Source organism: Crassostrea angulata, chromosome 6 (genome assembly GCF_025612915.1).
Source record: "Crassostrea angulata isolate pt1a10 chromosome 6, ASM2561291v2, whole genome shotgun sequence".
NCBI lineage: Eukaryota > Metazoa > Mollusca > Bivalvia > Ostreida > Ostreidae > Magallana > Magallana angulata.
In genome coordinates this window covers 31,377,022-31,399,028 of record NC_069116.1, presented here as the reverse complement: position 1 = coordinate 31,399,028, position 22,007 = coordinate 31,377,022, and the positions used below count along the sequence as shown (strand labels likewise).

Sequence of the window (22,007 nt, the reverse complement as noted above, 5' to 3'; positions counted from 1 at the left end):
TTGAAAAAATGATTTAAATTGATTCCACTTATCAAAACACGAATTTCTGTCCCCATTAAGGATCTAGAGGGCTCGCCCCTAAAATTTTCAATCATTTGTATCTCAAAAGTGATCAACAATTTTAGATGGATGTAAGAACAAAAAATGTTAGTATTTATGAGACCTTTCGTATAAGACCAAGAAAAAGGGGCTGGCCCCTTAAATTAGGGGCAAATAGACTCCTAAACTCTCTTACTCATACCTTAAAAATGATCAAGATTTTGTAATGCATTATAGAAGCAAAGTTGTGGATAGCAGCAATATCTGTTTGTAAAACTCATTTCCAAACCCATTGATGACGTAATTAGAGATTTTAGGGGACTAAAATCTTAAATCTTTAATGTGCTGTATGTTAAAAAGCAAAACTCTTTGTTAAGCATTTTAAAGGATATTGACAATCGTATACATTATCTAAAAGGAGGTGGTTGAGGGAGAATTCTGAAATTTCATTGATATTTTAATCGAATCGTTTAAAAAATTGAACGGAAGACCTACTCGTTACTCGTAACGAGATCGTATCTAGTTATTATTATTTTTTTCCCAAAATTTTGTGCACGCGATATCTCGAAAACTATTCGGCCGATTTCGACCATTTTTTCACAGATGATTGCCAGTGGTCATAATTCTAGAAGTTTTTTGAAATTTTGAAATCGGCACTTCCGGTTCCGATTTACGGCCGATTTTGTCAGTTTTTACGACCCATTTTGTGCAGACATAAACTAAGAGACTATCAGAGATAGGAATATGAAATTTTCAGGATAGGTAGACCATAGGTTAAAGTTGTGCACAATGCAGTTTTTTAGCGCCAGTGGCGCCATTTCTATGAGCTCGCCTAGGCTCGAAAACTGGGTACGAATTTTGAATCAAATTTTTCATACGTTTTGATCTCTATCTTTTTATTAGTTGATACTTTGTTAAAACATATATAACAAAAGTGGTAGATAATCAAAAGTCCTTTCCAACAAAATCAAGAAATAGGGGCTGGCCCCTTAAATTAGGGGCCAAGACACTCATAAACTCTATTACAAATAACTTCAAAACGATAAAGATTTTGTTATGCATTACAGAAGCAAAGTTGTTGACCGTAACAATATCTATCAGGCAAGATCGTTGCTACGCCCATTTATTACGTAATTAGGGATTTTTAGGGGCCAAAGTACTAAAACTTTGACACAATTTATCTAGAAAAATAGACATATTTTGTTAAGCATTGTTGAAGAGAAAATGCTTGCATTGATGATTTTAATCGATTCCATTATTGAAAACACCAATGTCTGTCCCCATTAAGGATCTAGAGGGCTGGCCCCTAAAATATTCAATCATTTGTATCTAAAAAATGAACAACAATTCTAGATAAGTGTAAGAACAAAAAATGTTAGTATTCGTGACACCGTTCAAATGAACTCAAGAAAATAGGACAGGCCCCTTAAATTAGGGGCCAAGATACTCGTAAAGTCTATTACAAATAACTTAAAAACGATAAAGATTTTGTAATGCATTATAGAAACAAAGTTGTTGGTCGTAACAATAGCACTTTGTAAAACGAATTTCTAAACCAATTAATAACGTAATTTGGGATTTTAGGGGACTAAAATCTTAAACCTTAAATGTGCTGTATGTGAAAAAGCAAAACTCTTTGTTAAGCATTTCAAGGGATATTGACAATCGTATGCATTATCTGAAAAGGAATGGTTGAGGGGGAAATTTGAAATTTCATTTAAATTTTAATCGTATCGTTTAAAAATTGAACGGAAGACCTACTCGTTACTCGTAACGAGATCGTATCTAGTTATTGTTGTTATTATTATAATTTTACTATTGAAACCTGTTAACCGCTAACGGATATTGATATTTTTTACAAGTTTCAATGATCTTGATGTTCATGTAACCTATGTTATTCATTGGATTATATTTTAACAAATTAACTGAATAAAATTCTAAATTTGTATATTTACATTTTCCAGTGGTTTTGTCTGAGATAACACTAAGAATCGATTTTGTAACGTATATCAATACAAATTTATCACGCACTGACTCATTTAAAGATTTAAACATACAACTGAAAATTATACAAATATTATAAATATAAGTAATATGGAATCATTCTTTGAATATTATGAAGTGATCATCGACAAATACTTTGGGCTTTACTAAATTTGATCACATCGACCGTATTTGATCACCTCATACTACTCAAAGAATGATCCTTTGTTCTTAATTATAATCTACATGTATTAAATAGTTCTCTTTTAAACTGGAATAGTCTGTCATTAGTTGAAAAGCCTGAAATCATAAAATGTTAACTCTATATTCCTGATTGCATTTTTAAAAAAAAACAACCCGAAGTTTCGGCTTTGCGAAATAACTTTAACACAATTGTTTATTGGCACTTGAGGCAGAACAATGGTCTAAATCTGAATTCTCTTCACCTTAAGTGCAATTTTAACGTCTTAAAATGGGTGATACATTCTCTTCCAGGCAGAAAAATCGATTAATAAATTTTTTTTCAAATCCACGTGTCTAGGACATTGTCGTGTAAACAACCAATTGAATCGGACCTGGTATTACCATAGAACCTTCCAATTACCAGCAAAACCAATAGCACACAAGTACGAGAGGAAATTGTAGCATCAACATTGTGATGTATATATATGGTATAACGACTTGCGTTCAAAAACTCAGTTTTTTTGGTTTCCACAAGGCCGGAAGTTTGTGAACGCTACATGTATTGATTGAAAGCATTATTCCGGAAATTTCGGCCAGCAGCCAATGAAAATCACCGATTTAATTGATAGTACATTTAAAAAAGGATAAAGTGGTTAGCGAAAAAAGCTTTTAGCCAAAAAATTGACATTATTATGAATAATAATGTGGCCGTAAAATCTGTTACATGTATGTGATCGAAATACCTTTGTTAAACATCGATCACTCTAGAGTGTGAGAATATCTAATACATGTAGGCAATACTTTTCTCTTCAAACATAATTTGCGACCGTTGGCGTTGTTTTCGATGGTTGAAAACAATAACATAATTTCCACCGCTGCTGTAGAGAGCTCGAAATAAAATAATAGAAACTCCAAGAGCTAGAAAAACAGGTAAAAAATTTTAAAAAGAATTTCACAATTTTTTTTCAGATACATGTAGGGCTGTCTTAATTTGCACGTATATCGAACACGTGCGCTGTTCATATTTTCAACAGAAATTCAAATGACGTAATAGTGGCGCAAGTGCAGGGGAAGGGGGGGTGCATACATTACTCGAGATGAAAACCCACTGCAACTTTAAATTGTCAATAATTTAATATTTGATTTATAAAATTACTGAAAATCATAAATATATTTAAGCAATAAGGAATCATTCTTTGATTATCATTAAGTGACCATATGATATTGGCGTAATTAAATCTATCATATAGTCCTAATTACAGGCCCAGCATTAGAACCATTTTAACAAGATATTGGACTTTTGGTAGGATGTACAAATGAAGTATGTACTTTTGGCCTGTCGCAAAAGTATGATGTCACATTACTGGTAGTCTGGTATACATGTCCATGAAAAATAATAAAATTCAAGAAATTCAAGAATTTCTTTAGACTTTAATTGATTGTAATCAATCGTTTAAATATAACAAATAATATATGTAACAGGATTAAAAAGACAACTCACAATCAACAATATAAATCAGACACTATTTCTAAGGTATCCATAATTCAGCATAGGTAACTATGATTTTAAAAAAGAGATTTGTAATTGTACGTGTGATTTTTGATAATTAACAAAAGCAAATAATTATTTCCGAAAAATAAAATGATACCATATGATTCATTCATTACTTGTGCTTAAAACTTCTTGTGCATAAATCTGTTTAACAATATAAATTACTTTTTAAATAATATCAAATTACAATACCTGTAACTGGATATGATGTACTGTAAATCAACTTTTATTTATGCGATATACTTTCTTGAAAACTTGTCAGAACTTCATTGTCTCCAATATTTCTCGCCTTTAACAAGTTCTTTTGATGTTATTTGTATTTTGAGAAATATATATCATGCGCGGATCTAGAGGGGGGGTCGGGGTGGTCCCGACCCCCCCTGGAAAATGAAAATTTATTAAATTTACATAGTAAATTTATCGCGAAAATATGCCTCGGACCCCCCCTGGCAAACACAATTATCCTTCGGACCCCCCCCTGGAAAAATTTTCTGGATCCGCGCATGTATATACCGCGAAATATTCAACATTTGCATCAAAATTATCTGTGAACATATATCAAAAAGAACTATCACTGACTTAAGTATATCACTTGGAAATCATTATAAAGAGGGCTTAATTTGGGTATATTTGATAGCTACTTAAATTAGTTCGATTCAAAAACAAATTTCAATAGCATTTTGATTAACAATATTGCTCTTGCTGATATATTTGTAAACACAGTACAATTCAAAAGCACTGAATATTTGGATTTTCATTAACTTCATGTAATTAATTGCATCTCAATCAGCTGGATGATCTACACATTAGCAGTTTGCTGTTAAGACTCTGATACTGCCAAAAGGCTGTTCAATCATAGCTGTAAGTGTGTACTCCCCCTGCACATCAAAGTTTGCTTGTGGCAGGCTGTTCCTTCATGAGTGTGAACTCCCCATTAAATGCATCTTGTATCACATCATCCAATGTATGGGCCAAGACAACAGTTAGCTCTTGCTGAAATTTTAAAATAAAAGAATTCAAAATTATATTCATCATTCAGGAGTACAAAAGTTTTCTTTGAATCCCCCCCCCAAATGACCAGCTCATGATCATACACATTACTGAGAGAAAAATGTGATTAAATGCAATCATGCATTAATTACAAGATTTGTCAAATAATTGTTAATCTGTATGCTGCCTGCTTAAGTTATTTTGCATCAATTTAGTGTATATTTGTGTTCTTTAATAGATTAGTATAACCAGTACATGTAATGGTTTATCTACCCTGATATTGTTGGGGATTTCGAGTAGGTCCTTTTCGTTTCTGTATGGCATTATGATTCTCCTGATCCCGGCCCTATGTGCTGCTAATACTTTCTCCTTGATTCCACCAACCTACATGAAAACAAAAAAATGAACATAAATATCACCCTTGGATATATGAGTATCATGCATAAATATCACATTTAGACTTTTTCTGATTTTCTGGAATGGTTTAACAACAACAAAGTACTGTATAAGATTTTTTTTGCCCCATGTAATTTTCACACTTAGACACTTGCAAAAAATTTGCCCCGTCTTGAATTTGACCAGACACAGTTGTGTTTGAAGAGAGATAATTTGAGATAATGGAATTTTCCCAGTCTTAAATTTGCTTGCTGACTCCGAAGGTGAAAGGGGCAATTAAACTGGGGCGAATATTTCCAAAGGATACAGTATTTCACTTCTTTTTGATTCACCAGGCTTTCTATAAATTTTGTATTGTCCAAATAAAAGATCTATAGATTTGTTTAATCAAAGTTTCTGACACTGAATGACAATCCCAGTGTAAGAAGCTTGAAGTATTTCATTTTATCTTTTTAGATTATCACAAGACTGGTATGAACCCTACAATCTTACATTCCACCAGTGCATGTAGGTAGATGCAATGCCTAACTGTGGGAGTCATTCTCAAAAGTCATGAACACCAATCAAATCAAACAACAAAATGTCACATGTACCTATCATATAAATATTACACAATAACATACCGGTAATACTAGTCCTCTGAGAGTTATCTCCCCTGTCATTGCCACATCTGACCTGACACACTTTTTACTAAACAATGACACCAACACAGTTGCTATGGTAACTCCAGCAGATGGACCGTCTTTTCCGACTGCTCCAGCAGGGAAGTGGATGTGGATGTCCTTCTTCTCCAATAATTTCTTTTCCTTCTCAATGCCAAGCTGATATTGAAATGATTAAAGTGCAAAAACGTTAGATTCAGAAATTGAAATTTTAAAAACATGTAAATATCATTAACACATCCTTTAAGAGTCCTATGCATTAAACATAAACCTTGTACAAAGTGATTTGCCCTACTGATATGTGACAAAATATACATCTGGTACTACAATGTACTTATAGTACATTTAGGAGGTCATGAAGTTCAGTGTCTTTTGATTTGACTCCTATGAAAGGATCAAACAACTTCAGAATTATACACTCACCCTTTTGGCATGGGACCTGACCCAGTTCATGGCAAGCTCTGCTGACTCCTTCATCACATCCCCAAGTTGTCCTGTCAAGGTCACTTTACCCTCCCCATCCATCTGTGAGGCCTCTACAAACATGATCTCCCCACCCATGGGGGTCCATGCCAACCCCACTGCTACACCTGGCTGTCCAAGTCTCTGGGACACTTCACTCTCATATGCAGGAGGCTTAACAAGAATACTCATACATTTAAAATCAGTTATAAACATTTGTACATATACTACAGTTGTCATGATGTCAAAGTGGCAGAATAAACAGTAAAATGAATAGATAAGGCTAATTAATAAAACTGAAAACTTTGGAGAAAATCTAGAAACATATTGCTAACTGTAAGAAAGCAGCTTGTCACCCTACCCCAAGAATATCTTCCAAAGCTGTTTCATCAATCACTATAGGCATTTCTGGAGGATGGGCCAGGGTGGACACATCTTGTGATAGAGAGGCAGGCAGGTTGGTGTTGGTGACTTGCTTTTTGTCTGCCCCGACATCCATCTTCTCGTGTTTGGCTTTGGAGGCATGTTCTGCCACTCTGACTGCCACAGCCCGACACACACCCCCAATCCTGCGCTCCAGGGTCCTCACTCCAGCCTCCCGGGTGTACTTGGCAACTACAAATAAAGACAAACATAAACTCTCCTTGGATATACCACCCCAGCCTCCTGTGTATATTTAGCAACTATTCATACAGTCAAACCTTCTTATCTATTAAGCTCTATGTAACTGAGAAAATTCTTCAAGGTAAAAATACTGAAAGATTATGGGGTTTTTTTTTTTGGGGGGGGGGGGGGGGGGGGGGGGGTCATTTCACTACTGACATATCAATGTTATTCAAGGTACATGTACCAGTGCAACACTTGTGTATGATTACCGGTAATTCAAACCAACAGGAACTAAAAATGAATAGTGATTTCAAACGTAATACACATTTATTTGTACATACATTGTTATTTTTCTGTTGTTGATTTACTTATTTAAAAGATGTTTACCAATGACTTTAAGTGTGTCTTCGGGTATCTGTATTTGCTCTTGGGTTAGCCCGTTTTCTGTAATCTGTTTAGGAAGTAGGTGCCTCAATGCTATGGTGACTTTCTCTTCCTGTGTATAGCCTGGGATCTGAATGATTTCCATCCTATCCAACAATGCAGGGGGAATGGTGGCCATATTGTTAGCTGTTGCTATGAACAACACTTGTGATAGGTCAAAGGGCACATTTAGATAGCTGAGAAGGGTCAAGGTCAACGCTTTTGTTAAATTATACAAATAACATTTAAACATGTTACTCTTAATGAAAAATAATTTAAGCAACCATCAAAAGTTAAAATACATATACATTCTAGAGAATTATGTTAGCAATATTTTTTCCATTCACAACCTTGCTAAACTCAAGGTCATATTCCATAAATACTGAAAGAGATGGTGAATGCAAACTTCCTAAATGCAAAGGTTACAAAATAAGGATCAGAACTACCGGTATGATTTTAAAGTTGAAAATGTGCATACACAAGCGAAAAGATTTTGTGCAACTCCCATACCTGAAAAAGCTATAAAAGCAAATGAAGCAAACTGAGATTGTACTCCCCATCTGCATAAACACATACTGAGAGTGCACATAAATCTTCATTTTAATAATCCTATCACTATCACAGTACACAACAGTTACATTAACCAACAGATGAAATGATAAAGGATACTGGTCGGTGAACGTGTTGTTCTGCTCCGGGTCCAAAACTTCTAGCAGGGCTGCTGCAGGGTCCCCATGTAGAGACTTGCCCTACAATAACTCCACAATTTATTTTCTGTCCTTGACTTAATAACTTCAATGAACACCACTCCTAACAAAGTTCAATTTTGGGTATAAACATCCCATTCTTTATTATTATAGTAGAGTGCATAGAATGCATAACAACTATGATAGGTTGATGTGGTACAACTTTGTAATCACTGATGTTATGGATTTTTAACTTTCTGTAATCCTGATGTAGGTACAGTTACAGTTTAAATAATACTTTTGGTTAACAATGAAAATATCAGAAAATTTATTACTATTGAAAGGATACACTTTGTATGCATAACCTACAGGTCTGATAATGTACAGCGCATGTATGTGATTCAAGTTACATGTAATAATTTACATGTAGCAATATCTCTTAGCAAAAATTTAAAAGAAAATGGTTTTTTTTTTTTTTTTTTTTACCAGTTTATCAACTTCATCAAGGAGGAAGACAGGATTGTTGACTCCAACCAATCGTAAACCTTGTATTATCCTTCCTGGCATAGAACCAATATATGTCCTCCTGTGTCCTCTGATATCTGATTGGTCGCATATTCCTCCAAGAGCAATCCTGCAAAAATGAATTTAATGTTCTTCTGCAAAACTTCAAAACTTAATAATCCCTTTCTACAATTACAAGAAAATTATTTTTTCATGAATAATCAGACCTGTGGAATTCTCTGCCAAGTGTCTGAGCAATGGATTTCCCCACACTGGTTTTCCCCACCCCTGGGGGTCCTACGAAGCACAGAATGGGGCCCTTCAAGGAATTTTTCAGCTGCCGCACAGCCAGGTACTCGATCACTCTCTTTTTCAGTTTATCCAGTCCGTAATGATCGGTGTCCAAATCTTTTCTGTATTTAAAGAGGGACAACTGTTGACAAAATTATGCTCACAATGTTCAATAATTCTTTAACATTTGTATCATAAGGCCGGGCTGGGTTTTATACAGTAATATAAATACTTGCGGTGTCATACTGACAGTTCATAGGTCTAAAAATTAACTTGAAATTATCAGTGAATCAAATGATGTAAATAGCTTAATATTTATACATTTTAAATCATTACTGGTACCTGTTATAAATGATATTAAGTTACTATGTATATATACATGTAGATAGCTAAGTAACTTTCAGTATACACTAGCTCTACAAACCTGGCTTGTAAAACATCCAATGCATCCTTGCTGTTCTTGGACCATGGTAACTCCACCATTAACTCCAAATAATTTCTTAAATTTAAAGAAAAAACATACATAATCATAGATTACTAAGCTCACCGAGACGGAGCATCACCCTTATGAGACATCACCTTCATAAGACCACCTTTATCATTTTATATGAAAATCATACTTTATGATCTTGGTCATTCATGGATTCTGTTTTGACAAAATATTGTATATCATCTGATAATTTTTTTTATGATAATCATATGTTCATATGTTTATCAATTCAATGATATAAAATTAAATATTGCATCATGTCATATATATAATATATATCATATAATACAATAAAATACCGTAATAAACAATAATGAGATATGATATTGTAACGTATGATATGACAATGTATTGTGTTATACCTTATTGTATTTGATCACATAATACAATATCATAAAATATAATACAATATAGTATTATATTACAATATCATATTACATAATACATCATAACATTGAAACATGATATTATATTGTATAATATAGTATGATGTTGTATTGAATGACACTGAAACATATTTGATACATTATATGATGTTATATCATATAATACAATATAATTTGATTCCAACATTGTATCTTATCAAATGATACAATATTATGCGATAAAGTAAAATATTATAAAATACATTATTATATGATACATATTGTATCATATGACACAATAATATATATTACAATATCATATAATACAATTTCATGTGGTATGATAATATATCATATAAACCAATATCATATCATATTATACCGTATGATACAATATAATATAATATTACAATATTATATAATACAATTTCATGTGATATAATTCTATATTACTACAACCAATATCATATTATAAATATTGTATTATACAATATTATAGAATATACAATACTGTATCATAGGATACAATATAATATTTTGCAATATCTTATGTAATTGTATCATTTGATGAAATAATAAATTAAAAATACAATATAATATTATACAATATTGTATCATAATATACAATACTATACATAACAATATCATGGTACAATATCATATCATAAAATATAAAAAAAAATTGATACAATATCATATTGTGTCGTATAACTTTTTATAATATAACATATGATATCATATTGTATCATATCAAACAATATTGTTTCATATCATACAATACTATATCATAGGAATCATGTTATATCATTTATCAACAAACACATCTATCTATCGATCTGGTTTGAGTGAGGTAGGAAATTTCTTTAGCATCCTTGATAATGGAGATCAGGCTCTGCATCTGAAGCAACCTCTGCGTTTAATTTATAATAAAGTTAAATCAACTATGCAAGCTTTCATCTATAAAACATGTGACCTGTTCCAAAAAACTAAACCTCATCCAGCATCCGAAACCTATGACTCAGATTCAGCATTCAAGCCCATCAGGTGCATTGGCATCTGAAGCTACCTCTGCGATTCATTCATATTACAGTTAAATCAACTATGCAAGTTTGAAATAGTATACTATCATCTATTAAACATGTGACCTGTTCCAAAAAACTTAACTTTATCCAGCATCCGAAACCTATGGCTCACACTCAGCATTCAAGCCTGTCAGGTGCATCAGTATCATAAGACACACCATCCATGGAAGTCTGGTGAAGTAAGGACAAGTAATAACTAAGATATCATCATCAGAGGGCACCTGTTTCAAAAACTTTATTTAACCAGCTCTTAAAACCTTAACCTCCTCCAGCATCCGAACCCTATTGCTCAGATTCAGCATTCAAGCTTATCAGGTGCATCAGTATCATAAGACGCATCATCCATACAAGTTTGGTGAAGTTAGGACCAGTAGTAACTTAGATATTGCTATCAATGGGCACCTGCAACAAAAACTTTAACCAGCTCCAAAAACCTTAACCTCCTCCAGCATCCGAAACCTATAGCTCAGATTCAGCACTCAAACCTGTCTGGTGCATCAGTATCATAAGACACACCATCCATGCAAGTTTGGTGAAGTACGGAACAGCAGTAACTAAGATATTGCTATCAAAGGGCACCTGCAACAAAAACTTTAACCTGGTCCAACAACCTTAACCTCCTCCAGCATCTGAAATTTAGGACCCAGATTCAGCATCCAAGTCTTTCAAGTCCATAAGTAGGTCAAGATGCATCATCCATGCAAGTTTGGTGAAGACAGGACAAGTAATAGCTTAGATACAGGACCTGCAACAAAAACTTTAACCAGGTCCGGACGCCGACGCTGACGCCGACGCCACCGCCTACGCCGAGGGTATAGCACTTTAATTTCAGCTGTTGTCATTAAGGTGATGTCAATTACATCAAACTTTGAGAGAAGGACTTTAAAAACACTTATTACCACCATCTTCAACCAGATAAAGGAATTTACCATATGTCCTTTTTTCTTTCTTTTTTCAAAAAATTTGCAAAAATGGGGAAATGTTTAACTTTTTTAAAAATATGCATCAGTCATTTTTTTGCGATTCAAAAAGTTACCAAAAGCAAACAATACCAGATAAAATTTCTGCATATTGAATATATATATATATATTTTGCAATGTAAAAATGATTGTGAAAATTAGATCTGCACATGTAAAATTAATTGGCCATATACAATATTAAGGAATTAGTTCAAGGATTGACCAATAAGACTGGATGTATGAGAGAGATGAAATGATAGAAAAATTATACAAAAAAAGTACCTTATCAGGGCATGCTCTGGCATTTGTTGGGGCATCTTCTTCAACCTTTTCAGTTCCTTCATGGCTGCTTTGTAAGCATGGTCTGGCATATTGGCAGCCCTGTGTGATATCAATTCAAACATCATTTCCATAGTATAATATGTACGTCACTCCTAATAATAAATGATATCAACCTTAAACAATAATTCTTGAGTGTAATTTTACTAGATTACCATTCAACACCAAAATTATTTCAAGTGTACAGAATGGAACAAAGATTAGTTTCTTGTCTCGTTGTTGACCAGTGTTGACCTTATTTACTTGCTCAATCAAAATTATTTGTCTCTAACATTTTGCTATAGACCTGAATTAATGTCTATGCTGTGACTTAAGGAGGCTCAGTGGCCAACAAATTTATAACCCTCAGATCTACCTTAAAATTTTTTTATAAAATTTTTGGAGCTATATACGATCATTTAGTAAAAAAATAAAATTTCCCCAAATTTTAATATTTTCCTATATCTTTATTTCATACAGAGCTCTTCGTCTAAAGAAGATAAGTAGAGTTTAAAAATGGCCACAAATATCAGGTTTAATTTACTTGATTTTCTGCTCCAAGTCGACGGAATCATCCCCTTCCCCATCGTCTTCATCGTCTAACTCTGTGTTTATACTTCTGAAGGTTCTTCGCATTTTACTTGGCCGCGTGTCGCCCTCCTTGCGAGTCACAATCTCGAATCTATCTTTCTTTGCCTTTTGTAACAAACGGAGTCCCTAAATAAAAGCAAAACAACAACAAAAAATTTATAGAGGTTATCATATTAATTAAAACTTAAGAAAAACTTTTTGTAAGTAATACGAATGATGTTATCATAATTTTTTAAATCAAGAAGAATGACAATGATTAAATCAAAACCAATATTTATATGGTATTAACAGCGAAATATTCAAATGAATATTCATGTCCAATTAATTATCATTACCAGTACTCAAACTAAATACTTTGATTTCTTACTTCAATTTGCCTCATCAGAAGAGGGAGAGCTTTTTTGAATCTCTCTGTCAAATCTACGGCATCCAGCACCTGGATTTTCTCAGAATAAGAAGCTTTTACAATGGCTGCACAGATGTCTGGCAAGTGCTGGCTTGGTAAACTCTCCAACATTTTCTAAAACATTAAAGACTATGAAAATAGTGCATTCCAACAGATTATGTACAAACTGGTATAAAAGAATAACGCTTTTAACATGTATCTTATTGTTTATTTTCAGTTCACGACGAATTCTGTATACACATTTATTACAAATAAAACACTGATATTACAATAAATTCATTGCTATGCATTTAAATCAAACTTTTTTACGATCAGAAAGTTTCAGTTATATTCAGGCTTAACTATTACACAGCAGCAGCTTAAGCATAACTGGATACATGGTCAGAGGTGCCAATAAGCAACCACCATTTAAATGCTGACTACTATTAGGTGAGACAAGAATCTCCATTAAAAATAAGATTTAAAATGAGTTGACAATAGGACATTTTGAATGAGATTTATGAATGATAGTAACTGTATCTTTCATATATATATATATATAGTTTATACCTTGAGTTTAGCAACCACAGGAATTGAAATGTCCAACATATCTACAAGTTTGGCTGCTTGCTCTCTGAAGTTTTCTGCCAGAGCATCAAGTTCAGCACTCTCATTATCTCCTTTGATTGTATCACCTAAATAAGACAAATTGTTATCAAAGTTAAATAAAACATTACTCCATAATATCATGCCGAAACTAATCATAAACAGTATCTAGACTAGGAGGATACATTACTCCATAAAATCATGCCAAAATCAATCATATTTAATAGTATCTAGACTAGAGATATTAAAATTTGTACCAATATCTTCAGGAAGTTTATCCAGCTGTGTGACTGTGGCCACTGGAAATGGAGTTTCCTGTAGGAGTTCCTGCAGTTTGAATCGACACAGCCCTGTCACTAACAAGGTGTACGCAGGTTTTGGCCAGTTAGTCCCTGTGACCTGCACCACCACTGCCGCTGTCCCAATAGAATGTAGCGCAGACAAATCCTCTCCCTGTGGAAACAAAATTGTGTATGCATGCTACGCACTCAAAACATTTAAAATGTCATTTTCCAATTCACAATTGAACTTTTAATGCATTCAAATTTCTAATTCCTTCTTCATAAATGTTTGATCAGACAAATTATTTTTTTCCAGATCATTTCTTATTATGCTATTGAAGTATTTAGAGCACAACAAGTAGTTTTTTTCTAACCTCTCAAACGTCTTACCTCTTCATCTAGCCTCTGGGTGGGAACTACTCCAATGATTGTACTGCTTAGTGTACTTCTACTGAGGAGTCTACTCTTCACCATGTTCATACTAAAAACAATATTTGTCAATTAAAGTGCTGTATTACTAATTAGTACTGTAAATTTGTATCATTAACCTCTACACCTACATATAGTTCTTCTGGAACCCTGAGAGGTGAATAGCATAAGATTTAATCTGTGACATATTTAATTTTGTGAAATTTTCTGCTCAATATGACGGCGTGTCAACGCACTCGCACAACAGATTTTGTTTGTGAATTAATTTATCGATTATACGATTTTATTATCATCGGGTACGATGTTTCACTCTGCCAGAATGAATAGTGAACAAGCAGAAAATTATAATTAATCCGAACATCAATGAGTTTAGTTTCAATGAGGCACTTGAAGTCTTTTTCAATAGAAAAACTATAAAAAACTTTGAATGTATGAAAATATAGAAATGATAAGGGAATGAGAGAAAAATCTAAATTTAATTTGGAAACTGTATATTTTGTTTCAAGTTTTTTTGTGTGTGTATAATACAGTTTTAAGTTTTTGTCATTAAACTTCATTCCAGTTTCATACAATGCTAGATACATGCATGTATATGTCTAAATATTTCAATGTCAGATTTCTTTGCCCTGAACATCATGCATGCACACATGGAAATCGTATTCTGGATAATAGCATTTATCATGTAATAGGGTACGGGTTCTGGAGAGGGAAACATAATATTGGTTACCCTGTGCGCATATGCATATTTAAGAAACTTGCATAATATATTCTTTTAAATTGGCAAGAAGTTTTCACTTGATAAAGAACAATATATTTGAATAGGTGCTTGAGAAATGGAAGAATAGATAATTTCTTTACAAGTCATGAGTCTTTTTGCTCTGACCACGCTTAGGCTCCGTGTGTAAACATTTTATATCATTCATTTAGGACAACATTTATTTACGTGCCTAAAAATGTAAATTTACAAACTGGACAGCCCCATACCCTGATTTATAATGTTTAGGCCAGTTGGGCTATTGATTCAACAATTAAGTCCAACATCCAGATATTATCATATCCCTGGTATTAGTAAATATACGGACTGTATACGTTTGTGAAACACTGATAACCTGTATGCCGTTTTATGGCCAAGATTGGTCTGACAAGAGTAGACTAGACAACAGGGTAGACTAGACACCAGGGTCAATTTCATATTAAAAATTTAAAATATATTTAGGTATTGTCCAATGGAAATAAAAATCAAAGCTGTAGCCGCTCAAAGTTATAGTAAAATATAACAAAATCCAAGATCAAATTATGAATAACAAGTGAAATACAAAGAACATTGGTTTATTACTGTTACACTGAAGAAAGCACTACCCCCTATCATTAAAACTTTTGTTTCAAATGAATCAAAACTGACAAGATAATTACTATCGAGCTCTGTATTTCTCAACATCTATATAAGCGATAATGCTTTAAAATAAATTAAAATCTATGTCATTTGAGTGTTTTACTGCAGGAAGATTTTACTTTTAAGGAAAGATATGGTTTGGACGTGCGGGTGCGCAGACACGCTGTATACAATTAGCCTATATGACAATGTCAATGTTTGGTTCAAACATTACAGTATGACTATTTTTGGAATGCTTTGTATGATTAAGAAAATTCCTGTATGCCAATCATTAGAAGACTGTGACTTTTACATGCAATTATGATACAGTCATGCAACAGTTGTGCTTGTGACTTTGTTATGTATAACGTACGTTACATTTCATAATGAATCAGGGTATATAAACAATTTGCAGTTATAAACATAATCGATCCATAAATTTGATAAAACAGATATTAGGCTGAAATTAGATTAAACATTCATTGATTGACATGAAAATATCCACTAAAGTTCTAAACTATGAAACACTATCGAAAAATAAATACTTTGACAAATGCAGCTGAACTGCTATCGATCATTATCATTTAAACATTATGAATTGTTTGTCAAATATTTTTTTACATATCTTATGCAAATTAAACATTACTTTTTCATGCTTTTCACCGGAATTCGCATCGACGATCCTGGCAGAAGAACGCTGTCTTTAACCAAAAGTAACGGCAAGCGCCGGGGTATTGTTATGGACGACGCCATTTTTAGATTTTCTGGAAAGTGCTAGTGATCACGTGATTTTCATAACAAATATATCTATATAGGCCTATGTTTAACGTTACATGTAAAATTAACAATTATAGATTAAAATCAATGCTCAACATAGTAGGTGTTTTATATATCTTAATTTCATGCATAAAAATCGGGAAATTATATAACGGTAAATTATTGTGTTTTCGTCATTGCTAGTCACATGATCATCACATGTGAATTTTTCATGACTTTCGGGTTGCATTGGAATTTTGCGTTGTTGACGAACCACGAATTGAAAAGTAACGAATGTTATCGGTGTTGTGTAAACAATCGGTTGACATTCATTGTACAGGCTGCACGGAAAATAAACTACAATTACATAGGAAATGTGAACAAACTGTCAATTTTAAATGGCTGGGTCGCTTCCACAAGAGGTATGTTTACAAACTAAAGATGTACATTTATAAAAGGTGCATGTCCCAGATTTTATCATCTCTCTCTCTCTCTCACTCTCTCTCTCTCTCTCTCTCTCTCTCTCTCTCTCTCTCTCTCTGCCTATTTTTATTGGTACCAAGTGTACTGAATCAGATGTTCTCTACGGGGCGAAGTATATAGTAATAATATACACTGTACTGCAGTATAGCATCCAGCTCATCAGATCAGGGACGTTAATCCGAGATTCCTCTGACTTTAACCCCCGAGTCTCGGATTACAGGGACGTTAGTATATGTACATGCGTTAGATTTGTACTTCCGTTATATATTGTATATGTACATATATTGAGGCCAGTATGGTCAATTAACCATAACCCCCCCCCCCCCCCAACTGCAAATCAGGTGATTACAGCTATAGTGTAATAAAGCTTAATTAGTATGCCTTTCCATTTTGTAAATTTTCATACTCGAAAAAAAGTGCACCTTTTTACATGTTTTAAAATAATTATAAGGCTTATTTAAATGGTTGGTTAATTTGAAGGAATTTGCATATTATAGCATCCAAATCACACAATATAACTTTGGTTTATACTTATATAGCAGTTACCTATAATTGCGTTTGTAATTTTGCTACATTTTAAATGATTGGAAGGATTCACATGAGTTTAGAGTCTGTACATGATATTTTTGATACAATGTAATATCAAAAGTCTCGACAATGTTGCAGAATTTGAGCGTTTTCCATAAAGAACTCAAGAAATTAATGATAAACTTCATGCGCAGATCGGGGGGCAGGGGGGTCTTGACCCCCCTTCAAATTCAAATTTCTTTTAATTTACATTTAAAAAAAATCACAAAAATATGTCTGTCCACCCCAATCGAAAAATTTAAGTAACCGTCAGACCCCCCCTCCCCCCCCCCCCCCCGAAAAATGTTCTGGATCCGCACATGAACCTCATATGGAGATTGATTTTCATATTTCAGTTTGGTGTAAAACTCACACGTACTAAGAGATAGTGAAAAGCTGTACGGTTTAAAATTTCCCCAATTTAAATCACAAATCTACTATAGACATACATGTAAAGTAAGATTTTTTTGATTGAGTGGTCAAGACATGAAAAGCTGTACTAATGATTGGTTGCACTAAAAAGAATCCTGTAATTTGAATGTGTGTTGATTACCTTTTTGTATAGATGGCCTTGAGTTTTAAAAATGTTCCAGTTGCATTGAAATCAATTAATTCCTAAATACATATTTAAAAATAAACACAATCTATTTAATAGAATCATGTTTAAAATGTCTCCCCGTTTTCTTATGTAAATATCAGAATCTTATTTTTGTTGGAATCAATCAAAATAAAATTTTATCAATTTAAGTTGATCAAGATTACTCTGTGCATATATAATTACTGTCTGCTAACGTTACAGTAAAATTACATATGTACATGTAAATCATCACCTTCATTGTACAATGTACATGTACCGATACTTTTTCATCATTCGGAATTATTTTGTCATATGCATTTCTAAGACACTCTAGCAAATCATTAACTTGTTTTGACATCAAATTTTATTGTGAAATCTCGTGAGAATAATGACATCACAAGAACATTCATTCTTTGTATCTAAATTTCAGGTTGTAACGCACATACTGCGTTTCCTGAATGTATCTGACCGCAAGGAGGCTGCCCTTGTGTGCAAGACTTGGTACGAGGCCTCCCTGGACCCCATTCTGCAAAAGGATGTCATGCTGCACTTTAACGGGGACACCCAGTACGTCCCTTTGTCGTCCATCAGCCACCGGCGCTTATCTCACCTGACGCTCAGCCAGCTCGACAATTCCATGAACACCAAGCACGTCCTACTGAGGTCATGTAAACAACTGAGCGACAGTCTGAGGTCGCTTTCGTTTAAATCTTGCAACATTACCGAGAGCACCTTCGTAGAGATTCTCTCCAGCTGTATCAATCTTACCAGCATTGACCTTACGAACTGCAACAGTATATTTTTGTCTGGGCGCCTTTTAGAGAGAAACACAGACCTTCAGCTTTTGAGAGATACTCTGAAAAACGTGAAAGAATTGAATTTATCATCAATACGTCAGCTTTCTGACGTCACATTTAATAGAATCGTGACAATCTGTCATAACGTGGAGAAAATTTGGTTAGTTGGCTCCCACATTGTGTTTAGCAGTGACCATTACATTCCAAGAGCTAAATCCAAACTCGTTAGCAGCGCAGTGCTAACTTTTGAAAATTTTATAGATTTCGTAAGTTTACAGGCGTCGACTTTAACTACAATAGATTTAAGTCGAAACCAAATCAACGATTACGCTTTGGAAACTCTTGCAAATGTTCCAAATCTTCATTTGCAAGAGTTGCGTTTGGTGGCTTGCAAAGAGATAGAAGATAAAGGAATTGTTGCTTTGAGCCACAAGCAAAAATCTCTTAAAATTCTTGACATCAGGGACTGCCATGGTGTTGCTGACCCTGGGATTGGTGCCATAGCAGCAAATCTGACCCAGCTCCAGAGCCTTGCTTTGAACCGGTGTCGCAATGTCACCGCTCACTCCATTCGGAAGCTCTCGTATCTATCACAACTGCAGACCATTGAAATGTCCGACTTGTATCAGGTGACCTCATTCGGTATAGAGGCTGGACTGTGCGCAAACGCCAGTATGCCTTTGACTCATGTTAATTTGAGTTGTTGCTCCTTAATTACGGACGGACTTCTGGAAAAGCTTTGCTCCATACATCCATATATTGTGCATTTGGATCTGGGTTCTTGCACAAGTCTCACAAATCAAAGTATTTTTGAAATTACTAAAAATCTAAAGAACATTCAATTTCTACGTCTTGCTTGGTGCAAAAAGATTACGGACCTGGGGGTTCTTGGATTTGAGCTAAACATTGATGAACAGAAGCCTTTAGAGGAAGGTTGTAACAAAAATTACGAAAGCACAACCATATTTCGCAAACCAACTTTAAAAGAAGAGAAAATGAAAGTGCGAAAGATGAAAGAAGAAATCATAGAAAAAGAACTTCTTAGATACAAACTATACAACCTCTCAAAGTTGCGTGATCTTGATTTATCGGTTTGTCTTGGACTGACTGACATTGGGTTAGTTCAAGTATTGAAATTCCAGGAGCTTCGTTACTTGAATCTAGACATGATTCCCATTACTGATACCACAGTGCTTGCTCTGTCGGCCGCCAATCCAAGTCTTGAACACCTCGTGCTATCGAAATGTGCGTCTATCACAGACGATGCGGTCGAGGCCATTGCGAGGCGACTCCCGCGCTTGAACAACTTGAACCTTTCCAGTTGTGACAACCTGACCGACAAGAGCATCCGGTTTCTGCAGATGTACAGCAAACGGCTTCGGACCCTGGACGTATCGTTTTGCCGTAATATTTCCCCGGAAGCGATAGATGATTTGGAGAGATCCTGCAAATCCATACAGAGTGTTAACCGCCGATTGACAGGCGGCAAAACGTATTGAGAAAATATTTGGAAGCTATGTAATTTATTTCTAAATTGCAGTTTTGTTTTTTTTTTTTTGTCTTTGTTAAAAACAGCAACAACAAAAGTGTGGATAGCGAGTTTTTTCCCACAGTGTATAAAGCCGATCAGAAATAATTCAAATCGAATTTGATTATATGTCGGTATTTATCTTGCTCTTTCTTCAGATTGTTCTTTACGACCAATTTTTTTTTTGTGATTTTCTCTTCTCTGACCTTGGATCAATACTACAGTCATCAATCCGAACAATTATTTCCAAATATTTAATGTGTATCACTTTCTCAGCGAAATCATATTTTATCATGTATATATCATCAACAAAAGTATGGTTTGAATACCAGCTGCGGTTAGACACATTCCAAAGAAGAGAAGCTATTACAGTATATTGTATACGTAACAGATAAATTTTAAGAGCAATCAAGACTGTTTGGAACCGAAACAATATACAATGTATATTATATGATGTTATATTGGAAGAACATTTTTGCATTATATTTGTATCTCCACATTTTTGTATGATCTTTGCAAGTCTCTGAATAAGGCATCTTTGCGAGCCAATGGTTTCCGATACACTACGTTCGAAAACAGAAGGAACATACATGCATGTAGTGTATCGCGGAAACCCTTGGCTAGCGAAGATGTCGGTATAGAAATCTGCACGCCCATGGACATTAGATGTCATCGCTGAACATTAATATCACCTCGCTATATTAAAAAAAATAATTCTCCGTTAATTTAAATTAAACTTTGCTTTTATCAAATAATAATGGACCAAGTGAAAAATCAGACGGAGAATCAAACCAATTTTGGGTATCTGACGATGTGGATATTATATACATGTAAATGAAAGTATCATTTTCCTTTAACCGGAAATCAAAATTGAAGTAATCCAAAATGTAGAGTCCCATGATCATTACCTTTTTACATATTGTGTTTGATTTACCACTGTCTTTCATATAATTATGCGTTTGTCTTTATGATATATTGCATTAAAAACATATACTATACTTATACCTGGTGAGAAATTACTTGATTTGACCATGATTTCTAGGGATTATAAATTACAAATGAATTCTTCATCCATATAAGTCAATCTTCCACATTGGCATAACGCTCATATTAATAATGTTTGTATTTATATGGCAATTGTTTACATTGTTACTAATTTTTACCTCATAGAATGTGTTCACTTGTAACATGACATGTTTTCTCATTATATTATACTTTGTTATGGTTTATGCTGTGATAAATATCATTCACTGTTTGTTAATCATTGTTTTAATGTTTCATAATCGATTAAAGATTAAATTCATATGCAATAATATTTGTGTGCGTTGTAAAGATGGGGATGAGATAGCGTAAATGTCCATTTGGTTTAGTCCTGAAATACAATTTCAAATTTATATTTTTCCCCCCGATTAAATCTATTTGATAATGTTATTAATTAAGTTTGCAAAAGCGCAATTTCGAGCTTTATTCATGCAGTTTTGAATATTTAACAACCTAAAAAGCCTAGTACTATAAGGTTACATAATATCTGGTACTCGAACCACTGAATCATTTTAGTCACAACAAAGCACGTCGTTTAAGTGCAATATATACGAACTAGTCTTGTAAAATGTATACAATATAGGAAATAATAAATGCGCTAG

General features: G+C 33.9%; 2 protein-coding genes across 2 annotated transcripts; one reads left to right on the top strand and one right to left on the bottom strand.

Moving 5' to 3' along the window:
- Positions 1–3,616: 3,616 nt before the first annotated feature.
- LOC128189883 (lon protease homolog 2, peroxisomal-like) lies at positions 3,617–16,460 on the bottom strand. The gene is made up of 17 exons (XM_052861670.1): positions 16,303–16,460; positions 14,246–14,336; positions 13,832–14,027; positions 13,539–13,663; positions 12,951–13,103; positions 12,537–12,709; positions 11,957–12,055; positions 9,202–9,276; positions 8,714–8,899; positions 8,469–8,616; positions 7,966–8,045; positions 7,261–7,493; positions 6,629–6,882; positions 6,229–6,441; positions 5,767–5,964; positions 5,021–5,131; positions 3,617–4,750 (listed from the first exon to the last, which is right to left on the bottom strand). Exons 1-17 carry the CDS (start codon positions 16,407–16,409, stop codon positions 4,643–4,645), a joined length of 2,550 nt encoding a protein of 849 aa, XP_052717630.1. The 5' UTR covers positions 16,410–16,460; the 3' UTR covers positions 3,617–4,642.
- Positions 16,461–16,672: 212 nt separating this feature from the next.
- Positions 16,673–21,679, top strand: LOC128189152 (uncharacterized). Its single transcript, XM_052860639.1, has 2 exons — positions 16,673–16,834; positions 18,470–21,679. Exons 1-2 carry the CDS (start codon positions 16,811–16,813, stop codon positions 20,333–20,335), a joined length of 1,890 nt encoding a protein of 629 aa, XP_052716599.1. The 5' UTR covers positions 16,673–16,810; the 3' UTR covers positions 20,336–21,679.
- Positions 21,680–22,007: the final 328 nt, after the last annotated feature.